Source organism: Thalassophryne amazonica, chromosome 14, assembly GCF_902500255.1.
Source record: "Thalassophryne amazonica chromosome 14, fThaAma1.1, whole genome shotgun sequence".
Taxonomy (NCBI): domain Eukaryota; kingdom Metazoa; phylum Chordata; class Actinopteri; order Batrachoidiformes; family Batrachoididae; genus Thalassophryne; species Thalassophryne amazonica.
The window spans coordinates 71300887-71313205 of record NC_047116.1 but is presented as its reverse complement, the minus strand read 5'-3'; the positions used below and the strand labels follow the sequence as shown (position 1 = coordinate 71313205).

General features: G+C 40.7%; 1 protein-coding gene across 2 annotated transcripts in view; it reads right to left on the bottom strand.

Annotated features, from left to right (window-relative positions):
- The window catches only part of LOC117524187 (TBC1 domain family member 8), a 225040-nt gene that overhangs the window by 134255 nt on the left and 78466 nt on the right, over nt 1–12319 (bottom strand). For both annotated transcript variants that reach the window (XM_034185948.1, XM_034185947.1), the window contains one exon: nt 5057–5297. In XM_034185948.1, coding sequence (XP_034041839.1) covers nt 5057–5297 — 241 coding nt within the window. The remainder of the gene's footprint in view (nt 1–5056; nt 5298–12319) is intronic.

Below are 12319 nucleotides of genomic sequence, written 5' to 3'. Positions count from 1 at the left end.
TGGGAGAGTGAGGAAGAGCAACTGGCAGCACCTGGCAGCAAAACTCGCAGCGCCATGAGACGTCATCAGGCGCAAGCCGACACAGTAATTAACCGGCAATTAACTCCAAACAGCGCGGTTTTTCGGCATCGCCATGGCGCAATAGGGAGCAACCGGGAGCACCCCCGGTGTGAAAGGGGCTTAAGACTCCCCAAAGTGCATTCCTTACTAAGAGTTTGGCCCCTTATCAGCATCCTCCTTTTCCTCTAGAACACAGACCTTAGAAGGACATACTTTTCCCCAAAGTCCCTTTCACAGCAAAGTTCCAATAAATTCATATCACAGAATAACTGCCATCAAATTGGCGATCACAATACAGTTTTTCTGGTCAAAATCCACCTCAGATTGATGGATTTCATGTTTCATGATAAAATCCAAAAACCAGCCTCTTCCATTACGTGGAACAAGAGTGACCCCTTTTGGCAAATTGGGGAAGGACATGTGTCCAATTCGTGGAGTGTTATAAACAGGCATGCACATAACTGGTACTCATGGTGCTTGTGCATGCTAAAAATAAATGATGCACAGCAGAAAACACAAGGGAAGCACTTCATAGGAGGAAAGCAATGACAGATTGTTGGAAAAGTGTTGCCCTCTGTTTGCTGTCTGCTGTGCATCAATAATTTTTAGCACACATGAGCATGATGAGTACCAGTTATGTGCACTGGTTATAAAGTTGTAGTTACATTTTTAAAAAGTCATACTATTGTTTGTTGTAACAAGAAAGAAAAAAGAAAAGAAAGGGGAGAAAACAATATGTGATCATTTAACCTCACACATGGAATGTATATATCCTGTGCCTTTTGTTCTGATCATAGATTGTAGAAAGTTATCAAATGTGTGCTTTGTCAGATATGGTGGTTGTGTGCTCTTTCCAAGGAAAATTGTTTACAAGAGTTTTGTAAAATAGGACTTGCTTGTAATACAGGACTTGCTTGGTTTTAAGCGGGAATTTAAGAAGTGGACACTGACTAATTATAAAATCAGACAAAGAAACAGGAAAAAAACTACAGTACCCAGAATTCCTGGGGGTGGAGCTTTTAACCCTTTAAAAGCATGCACCCCCGGGAAAGTCGCCCTCTTACTCTCTCTTGCTCTTATGGCTCTTACCCTCCGGCTCTTCCTCCTGCATTTTTCTCTTTTCTTGGGTCTTGAGACACTCGGCTCTGCTGTCCCATTTTTACGACACCTTGTTCGTGCAACCACATGTTGTTTGAATTGATTTCTTGTCTGTGCATGCAACAAGAAATTACTTTTACTTTCTTCCACAGTTAACTTTCTAACTCAACTTTTGTAAAGTTACCGGCGCAAATATTGCTGGCGCAAGTAACTTTCTTTGACGATTTCTCAAGTTAAAACCTTTTTCTTCTTAAACTCCAATTTATTTATTCTGACAATCCCAGATGGCAAGCGCTGCAGAGATATATACATCCAGGTCAGCCTGAGCCACATAGCGATTCAAAATGCCGTCAAAAATCACAGCGTAACAACATAAATTGCCCCTGGTAACCAACAAATCTGGGTGCGGTGACCGGTAGAGTCACTTTGTCAAGATCCTCCAAGTAAGCTGTGCAGATGGACGATTCATCGACTGGAGACGAGACGGCTCCCAATATCTGACCTCACAGAGATCCCATCTGCACTGCGCATCAAGTAAGACATGGGTTTTGTGTCAGAATTTGAGCTGAGTGGCTTCATTTAATTCTATTCCCCGTCATTAACAATATCTCACATTAATAAATGCCAAAGCAAATCCCCTGCTGACTAGGACGTAATTCATTCTTAAACTCCCGCAACTACACCATATTACATAAACGTCATATAATAATTGTTCATTGAACTTCATCATCATAAATTGTCTTACTGTGATATGTCCTGTTATTCAACTCCTGACTGAGTTAAATAAATGTTTTAAATGTATGAAGTTGTCTGTGATTGTATGGTTTTACACAGGAGTCAGACCTTGACCTGTAGAACTTCTGACTGGAATATCAGAGACTGATTTAATATTTCGTATTGACTGACCCTAAAACCAGCTATAAACATATTACACAAACATATTATAACCTTGTTATAATATCAGTCATAGGTGGTGCCCCCATTATTTGAGGTAAAATTATCCACGAGTGATAATATCAACATATCCTAAAACATCTTTCCACTACATCTGTGTCTGTGTTCCAAGAATGTTCCCTGTCAATTTGAAAACTGGCAGTAATAGAACTACACTGATGCTGAGCAGAAAGACAGACAGACAAATGGATGGACAGATGGGCGCAAAGCCTATGCAATACCCGATGGCCATATCTGATGGCCTCAAGTAAAGACATTAATATTGGATAGATATTGCATTTGCTGCTGTGTTCAAAACTTACATACAGCAGTTTTAACCTGTGAACAGCATAGAGCTGCATCACGCATTTCAACACATTGACACAAAGTGAAAATGTAACTTTCTTTTTTCATTAAATGTTTTTGAATTGGATTACAGATCTTGTCATCAGCGTTGGATGAATGCACTGTGCAGTGTGTTGGTTTTTTGTTTTGGACTAGTCATGCAATGTGTCGCACCAGACAACCATCAATATTTTTGCACAAATTTACGACACATCATAAATAGTCAATCTACAAATTAAAAATATAATGCAATGCTAAAATACCCTCGGTCATATGAGTGTTGTCTTCTTTATAATTTGCAGTTGTTGAATTGGTATCCCAGTGCAAATTATGACAATGCATTTAAAGTGGGCCTGTTCTAAACAGAATTATCCCACAATACTGCTTTGATTTACTACTGATTGATTTAAATTATGATTTTTATACTAGGTCTCTTCAGAGGATCCTCTGATACTTTGTGTCAAATGAGTGGTACAAATAAATAAATATATATATATATACATATATATATATATATATATATATACACACACACACACACATACATACATATATATACACACACACATTATTTACATTAATTATCAAGATCCAATTGTCTTATGTCCAATTTGTACATGTTGAATAAAGCCCCTCTATTTTGTCATGTGATAATGTCACAAGGACCACAATGGAAATAAGCATTTATGCTTTATTGTGTTATCCATGTATCATTGATATATTCACCTCTGTTTGTTTATATTGAAGTTCCAGAAAAAAAACAATATTTTATTTACATTTTCGGGGTGCCTAAAGGATGCCGTGTGTGCGTGCGCATATATGAGCTTTGACAAGAGAGGACATTAGCTTTGAGCCAGTGGAAGTTAGTGCTAATGCTAATGTTCACAAAATGTCTTGTAAATCACTCCAGAGGTGTTATCGGGTTACAAAAACAGCATTTTCAGTTTTATAAGTGTTTATTTCTTGGTAGCTTTTACAGGGGCATGTACAGGGAAGAAAATAAGTATTTGTTCACCCTGCGGTTTTGCAAGTTCTCCCACTTAGAAATCATGGAGGGGTCTGAAATTTTCATCTTAGGTGCATGTCCACTGTGAGAGACATAATCTTAAAAAAAAAAAAAAAAAAATCCGGAAATCACAATGTATGATTTTTTTAATAATTTATTTGTATGTTGCTGCTGCAAATAGGTATTTGAACACCTGTGAAAATCAATGTTAATATTTGGTACAGTAGCTTTTGTTTGCAATTACAGAGGTCAAACGTTTCCTGTAGTTTTTCACCAGGTTTGCACACACTGCAGCAGCGATTTTGGTCCACTCCTTCATACAGATCTTCTCTCGATCTTTCAGGTTTGGAGTTTCAGCTCCCTCCAAAGATTTTCTATTGAGTTCAGGTCTGGAGACTGGTCAGGCCACTCCAGGACCTTGAAATGCTTCTTACGTAGCCCCTCCTTAGTTGCCCTGGCTGTGTGTTTGGGGTCATTGTCATGCTGGAAGACCCAGCCATGACCCATCTTCAATGCTCTTACTGAGGGAAGGAGGTTGTTTGCCAAAATCTCGCAATACATGACCCCATCATCCTCCCTTCAATCCGGTGCAGTCGTCCTGTCCCCTTTGCAGAAGAGGAGTTGATTCCAAAAAGCTCTATTCTGGTCTCATCTGACCACATGACCTTCTCCTATGCCTCCTCTGGATCATCCAGTTGGACACTGGTGAACTTCAAACGGGCCTGGACATGTGCTGGCTTGAGCAGCGGGACCCTGCTGCCCTGCAGGATTTTAAACCATGACAGCATCATGTGTTACTAATGTAATCTTTGTGACTGTTGTCCCAGCTCTCTTCAGGTCATTGACCAGGTCCTCCTGTGTAGTTCTGAGCTTTCTCAGACTCATCCTTACCTCACAAAGTGAGATCTTGCATGGAATCCCAGACTGAGGGAGATTGACAGTCATCTTGTGCTTCTTCCACTTTCTAATAAATAATCATAACAGTTGTTGTCTTCTACCAAGCTGCTTGCCTGTTGTCCTGTAGTCCATCCCAGCCTTGTGCAGGTTCTTCTTAACGATACCCGTAAAGAGCCGGTTATCGATACCCAACCCTATTTATGACTTGGAGGTCAAACGTGTTGAAGCGATTGTACGGGTGAGAGAACAGTAGGCTAACACTTACCGACAGGACCTCTCACATTTGCCTCGTCTTCCCTTCTCCACTGGGAACCGAAGAAACTGCACTTTTCACAACTACTTCGGTGATTATAGCCAAAAACAAAACAGCACACATTTTTCCCCATATGAAGTTATGCTGTGTATATTTTGTGCAACAGGAGCGGCTGTGCCCATAAGTGGTCAAATCCCGCAATATCACGCAGGGTTCAAACGAGACTGCGCTGCCCAACAGACAGACTGGCGTCCTGTCCAGGGTGTACCCTACCTTTTGCCCTGTGACTACTGGGATAGCCTCCCACCCTCCCATGTGACCCTTGACTGGAGTAAGTGGGTATAGAAAACAAATGAATTCTGAGAGGGTGACCCGGGAAACTCTGGCTGACTTTTTTTTATGGAATAATCCTCTTGTGGGTTTATTCAGCATAGATTTTTTTATAGGTTCACATAAATGCTGACCTCTTGGTGATGTGAGCTGGCTGCCGCAGAACCTGGTCCAGTTCCAGGCTGTCACTGTCCAGCAGTCGTCTAAGAGCAACATCAGCCAGCTGAGCTATGACCCCAAAGGTCTCGTCAATGTTAAGGAACATAGAGAAGTCCCTCTGCCGCTGCCGTGTGCTGACACGGATTGCCTCTGTCTTCAAGCTGGTGGAGACCTTCTCCAATCGTGTTAACTCCACCCAGGGGATCATAAACTTAACTGGGGAACAAAGAAGAGAAGGGACACATTTTCATTTGTATCGATTGCCTGTATTTCATAGAAATGTCTGTCACTTAAAAATGTCATATGAAGACAACTTGTGTCCATCATTTATCAAATAATTTCTTTCAAAAAAACAACTCAAACCAATGCAACGTTTGTTATTCCGCACTGTGCAATACACCCACATGGAGGATATCAGAACCACTCGTCCATCATGTTTGCTATGATGTTCATACTTATCCCTGCTGCAATGGACATCACTACGTCAGGTCAGCTGTGGAAACATGCAGTGTTGCCACGTCACAACATCAAACACACCATGGGATCACTATTAGCAACCAGAGGCACAGGTGAGTGGGAGTTCACACACAAACACACATACACTCACTCACACACATGAGACACACGCAGCATTAGCGTTTTTTATTTTGTTTTGTTTTTTGAGATTCTTTATTTTGGTTTTTAGGACAACCGAGAATATTTACCTTGTTTTTTAGATAGAAATCTATTCAGTTTCCTCTGTAGTCCTCAGTTTAAACAAACATAAAATACAAACATGGGAGATAATGACTGTAAAACAACAACAAAAAAGTGCCTACCGGCCTATCAAAGAGATTTGAAGAGAGATACAGAAATTTAAAGCAAAAAAAGAAATAACTTGAGTTAAAAAAACATTAAGACAAGACGGCATCATACAGTTCTTGGATTGTCACCTCCACAAAGTCCGCTCGTAGAGGTTTCACATATTTAACCCACTTCCTCCAGTATTCAATAAAAGCATCTTTCTGTAAACGAAAACAAAAAGTCATCCTTTCCATAACAAAGATCATTCACAATATTAATCCACTCTTGTATTGTGGGGGGTTTAGGAAGCAGCCACTTTCTAGTGAGAGCTTTTTTACAGGCTGAGATCAGTATGCCGAACATATATTTATCACTTCTTGACTGAAAAACAACAATTCCCAGAAATAGTGAAGGGCATTAGCGTTTTTAAACTGGAACTACGGACATTATTTTCCCCTCTGAGACAAACACAAAGAACCTACATTTGAACAAGCATAATTTAATTTTAGATTTGATTGTCTGTTGTAGCCTGTTGAGGTACAACAAATATCAAACGTTACAATTATCTATCCTGTTTGATTGTTCTACTATTGTAAACATACAGTGCCCTCCAAAAGCACTGGAACACTTGGTATTTCACACATTTTAATTTGTTTTTGCCATTTCAAATACAAAAAACACAAATTTAGAAAATCATCTTCCTTAGACTGAAAGCAAATCTCTACTGGTTGGTATAAATGAATTAAAAATATAAAAGCCAAGATGATGGGTTGTATAAGTAATGGAATGCTTTGGTATTGCCAGTTTTCTTCAGACAAGTCAGGGGATGGATACATGAACATTCCCAAGTAAAGTTTATTTACATCAACACTTGCCTACGGAGAGGAAAACAGCCTCATCCTCAAAGTAGGAAAGACAGAGAGTCGACATCCACAAGTTCCTTGACCTTCATGTGTCATCCGATCTGAGCTGGTCTGCAAACACTGCAGCCACTGTGAAAAAAGCTCAGAAGCAACTGCACTTCATCAGACTGCTCAGGAAAGCCGAGTGAGCTGTATGGCAGCACCACTCACGCAGAGAGGAACACTCTCCAGAAAGTCATAAAAACAGCTGAAATAATAATCAAGACAATAATCAATCCATCAATGGACAATTTACAGATGCAAGAAGAGGGACCAATTTCAATTTAGTTTCATTTATAGAGCATCAAATCACAACAAAGTTGCCTCAAGGCGCTTCACACAAGTAAGGTCTAACCTTACCAACCCCCTGCAGGACTAAGTGGGCAAGACTATTTTCATTTTAAAATCTGGTCCCTGAAAGCAAAAATCCAGATGAAACTAGGGATGCACCGATCCACATTTTTTCCCTTCTGATCCGAGCCCTACACCTGAATTTGGATATCTGCTGTTGCCAATACTATTCTGATACCAGAGCTCTGTTTGCTTTAATATTATTATTATCATCATTGCTGTTGTTTTTCTTTGAGGATATTTTGTATTCCCAGTTATACAAGTGTTTAGAGGAGGATTTTCTTAAAAAGAAGACCTGAAAGTTCAACTACAATTTGCCAGAAGGTACATCTAAGATGCAAGCCTATATATTTTGGTGAAAGAATTAAGTACTTTTATTTATTTTTTTTTATAGACTTATAGACTTAAAAAAGAAAAGATATCGCTCTCTCTCTCTCTCTCTCCCTTTCTCTGTCTCTCTCCCTCTCTGTGTCTGTCTGTCTCAATTCAATGGAGCTTTCTTGACATGGGAAACATGTTTACACTGTCAAAGCAAGTGTTCCTCTCACTCTCTCTTGCTCCCTCTCTCTCTCGCGCTCACTCCCTGTCTGTCTGTCTTCCTCCTGAAACATGAACATTTCCGCATTTCAAAGTTGCCACAAAACCACCAAAAAATAAATAAAAACACTTAATTTACTCATATTTGAAGTCAGTCTAGGTAAATTGTTAGATCCGTCGTTCAGTCAAGAGTCAGTCAGAGTAAGCAGCTTTAGTTCTCTGGCTGAAACTGCAGGCGCGCCCCCCACCCCCCCACCCCCCACCCACAGCAGCTGAGCCGAGCAGAGCAGCCAGACTTTAAGAACACACACAGACGGGTCCTGGATCAAACTGTATTGGAAAATTCCGATCCGTGAATTACGGTGCTATGAGAAGATGATAGCGATATTGGATCGGCCACAACCCTAGATGAAACACCTAAAGAATCAAACCTTTTTACAGTTTCACATAGTGAACATATGTTGCCATGTTTAATTAACAATCACTGAAGGACATGTTGCACCAAAATCATAACAATTATCATTTAGGCTGTTAGTGACCATCCGATGATCCACCAGGATTACTTTGTGTGCTTCCGTGACCGGTTTCAAAGTAGATGGCATTCACATCACACAGTTACAGAGACTTCCGAAAACAAAGTAATCATGAGTACTCGTGTGTTTCCGACAGCGGTGACGCAGCTATTAGAAGCGTCTCGGCGCATGCTTGAACGGAATGTAGCTGCTAACATTAATTAAGAACTGAAGCACAGATTAATTCCAAAGTTTACACAAGTGAGATGTCATGTTACGACAGTGGTGGGGACAGTTCCGATAAGCGCTAATTATCGAAGATAAAGTTTTCATTATCGGATTATCTTTTCAGATGACTTTGAAAACCATTATCGGACTAATTATCTTCCGATAAATTTTTGGCCGATAATTTTTAGACCGTTAACATGGTAAACAAAGGTGAACATATGTGTAGTTCCACCCTCTTCTAGAAGAAACCGCTCAATCCTCTGCAGGCACAGAGATACAGAAATAAAATAAAAAAATTTAATTTCTTTTAACCCCATACTGATACGCAGCCAATATCACATAGGTCATCCAGAGGCATACATTTTTAACTTATGGTTCAAATTTTAACCAAACTTATTTTGGACAAGTTATTTAAATTAATGTCACATCTGAAGTTTTATAAAGTGAAAATATCAGATATGTTTTAGTTTTAAAGTAATGCGCAAATTTTTAAGGTTTAACTGTGGACATGCTGCGTCCAGGTGCATTATGGGTGATAGGGTAATCTCAGTACATTCATGACATGAGAAATACATTTGAGACACTCTGATCAGGCTCCACAGACAACAGCATTAAACTCTAGTGCCTAAAACCCTTGCGAATATATTCTCTGGGTTTATAGATGTTATTGTGTTTGCGTTTATTAAATTCTACACATCTTAAAAGTAGCAAGTAGCAACACAGATTATCTGGAATTTTGTTTTGGCAGGTTTTCTAGGTCTCTACTGCCATCTACTGGCCAGTAGTGTTCATGGCAGTATTCAAACTGAAGCTGGGCAGACACTATGAAATTTTCAATCACTGTACTCGGTTCCAGCTGAAACTGTACAACAGAACCGCACGGTGTAAAAATTCAGAGCGTACTATTACACTGTACGTTCAAAAACCACACGTCAGACTCGTGTTTCCAGAAGCAAAACGTAAACAGAGGCTTTTTTTTCAAACTTAATTTACAAAAACTCTCGATGGGAGACAAAGATAAAAAAAAAAAAAAAAAAACATTACAAGACAGGTCTGCAGTGTTTTCACAGGCACGGTGCAAGATGCGGGATACCCTCACGACGGCCGACCAGAATATCAAACAGGTTTGATTTTCATCTGACCATACGATCGCCGATCAGGAGGTGGTTGCGAGATGTTAAATGCAGCTTGTTACTCCATGTATACTAAATGATGCACGGCACGATTAACCTGAAACTCTGTGTGATCCAAAAAAAAATTCTCGCACGAATGAAAAATCAGCTGAAAAAGGGCCAAAACTCGCACTGGCACCAGTAGATCATGTCAGTGTTCTATTTATTTTGACACCGGTTAGATCAGACGGTTATCTAATTACAACTGTTTTTTTTTTTTATGCCTTTTTTTTTTTTATATAAATAAAAAATGGTATATTTTACAAAAGCACATTTATCTGTAAACACCGACACACGACACACCTCACATTAACGTGTTGGTTTACACAGAATGAATCAACCAATCAGTGTTAGCAGAGGCACATTTTACCCAGAATGCCATCTGTCTGTGTTTGTTACAAAACTTCAGAATTAATGCATTATTCAACATTAAAAGATATATGCATATCTTAACTTTGCACAAATCACAGAACTGACATTAATGGAGTTATTCTATCAGTATTCATTTTATTTATACACCAAACCATAACTCAGCACTGCTTTATTTTCCAAGACCTCGGCCTAACGGCAGTGTAATGACTGAGTGGAGAGTTGAGCTTTGTGGCTCCTGTCAGTTGCTTCTGTGCTGAAAGCCATGTAGTAAACTGGCACTTCCAGCAGGGGGCAGGATGCTCAAAGACAGAAGTGCTGACTCATTATTTGGGTCTGTTGTCGCTTTTGATGCTTCCAAAAGCGATCGTGGTGTTAAAACTCAAAATCAGCTTGTTAGTAGTTGCAAGTGTACCGTCCGGAGACAAGTTAATTTTTTGGTTATCTGTGCCCACCACTGTGTTACAATAACTCATTTTTAAGTGATAACTGTTCATTTTGATGCAGTCACAGTAAAAGCAGCAGCCATGAGAAGATTTAGAGCACCTGAGGCCATTAGTCATAAACACAGCCTCTGTGTGTGTGTGTGTGTGTGTGTCTCACATCATATTGCCTGTGAAAATGTCACAGAGAAACTCCACATCCATGTATAAGCAGGAATAAAACAGGTGACGTGTGGGATAAAACAGTGCAGCACGCCATTTTAATACGCATGACAGTGGTTTTATTGCTGCTTTGTACATGGACATGAAATATAACAGATCTGATCACATGCGTCCGAGCCAAGCATTGACCACAGCAAGGGTGATGGTGTGCCAGAATATGTACATGCACTAATGCCGGTGTCGCAGAATGAACGGTCCCCCCTAAAAATTGGTCTGCCCTGCCTTCACTGCGCATGCGTCATTTGGGACCATAGCAGCACGTCTGAGTCTGACTCTCTGGACCCAAAGCGATCAAAGGAAATAATGTGATTATTAGCCATCAGATGACAAAGTAAAACCACTTAAATCATTCTAAAGTCAGTTTTAAGTAGAAACAAGGCCATTTTATGCAGAAACAAGGCAATAATCGACGAGTCTTTGCTGACGCTCTGAAAAGACGTAGGCGCCACAATACATCAGAGTCAGATGCGCTGCTGTGGCGTTCTGATCGCTTCACCCATCTTTTATTATGAAATAATGCTGAATTTATGTGGAAATGATTGTTGCACAAAAGCTTCAGATATCTGTCACTGAGACAGATGACTGGAGTGCAGTTTTAAGGAGATAAGGTGACGTTTAGAAATGATGCTGCTGAGCACCAAAATGACACATGCGCAGTTAAGTCAGGGCTGACCGATTTTTAGGGGGGACCATTCAGTCGCCGACACCGGGATTTCAGTGTGAACTTTATTTCACTGTAAACGAGTCCAACAAATCCACACTAACCATGTAGTTGTTGTAGGTACCCACAATGAAAGGCCTTTCAACATCAATGTAGGTTTTGGTGGCCTTGTACCAGGATTGAATGTCTTCACAGGTTCTGGTCACAAGTGTGACGGCTCTGTTGTCATACCATTTGACAGCACAGATGTTGTCTTTCCCCTCCACTCTGTAGTCAAAGCTTCCTCTACCCTTCTTCAAGCTCTTCTCATCTTCATGGTTGCAGTTGGGTAGGCGTACCTGCCTGGCTGTTCCCACATAATGTATTCTATGCTCATGGAGCTTCACTACCAGTGGAACAGAGGTAAAGTAGTTGTCTGCGTAGACCCTGTAGTTCTGACCCTTTGGAAGTGTGGAGGCAAGTTTCATCACATCACCTGACAATCCCAGTTCAGATTTGACTCATATTCCCCCCTGGCAGATCCCGTGCAGTCGGGAAAGCAGGCTGACTGGGTGACTGTGAGGAGGAAGCGTAGCCCTAAACAGAAGCCCCGTGTACACCGTCAACCCGTTCACATCTCTAACCGTTTTTCCCCACTCGACGACACACCCGCCGAGGATCAAACTCTGGTTATTGGCGACTCTGTTTTGAGAAATGTGAAGTTAGCGACACCAGCAACCATTGTCAATTGTCTTCCGGGGGCCAGAGCAGGCGACATCGAAGGACATTTGAAATTGCTGGCTAAGGCTAAGCGTAAATTTGGTAAGATTGTAATTCACGTCGGCAGTAATGACACTCGGTTACGCCAATCGGAGGTCACTAAAATTAACATTAAATCGGTGTGTAACTTTGCAAAAACAATGTCGGACTCTGTTGTTTTCTCTGGGCCCCTCCCCAATCAGACCGGGAGTGACATGTTTAGCCGCATGTTCTCCTTGAATTGCTGGCTGTCTGAGTGGTGTCCAAAAAATGAGGTGGGCTTCATTGATAATTGGCAAAGCTTCTGGGGAAAACCTGGT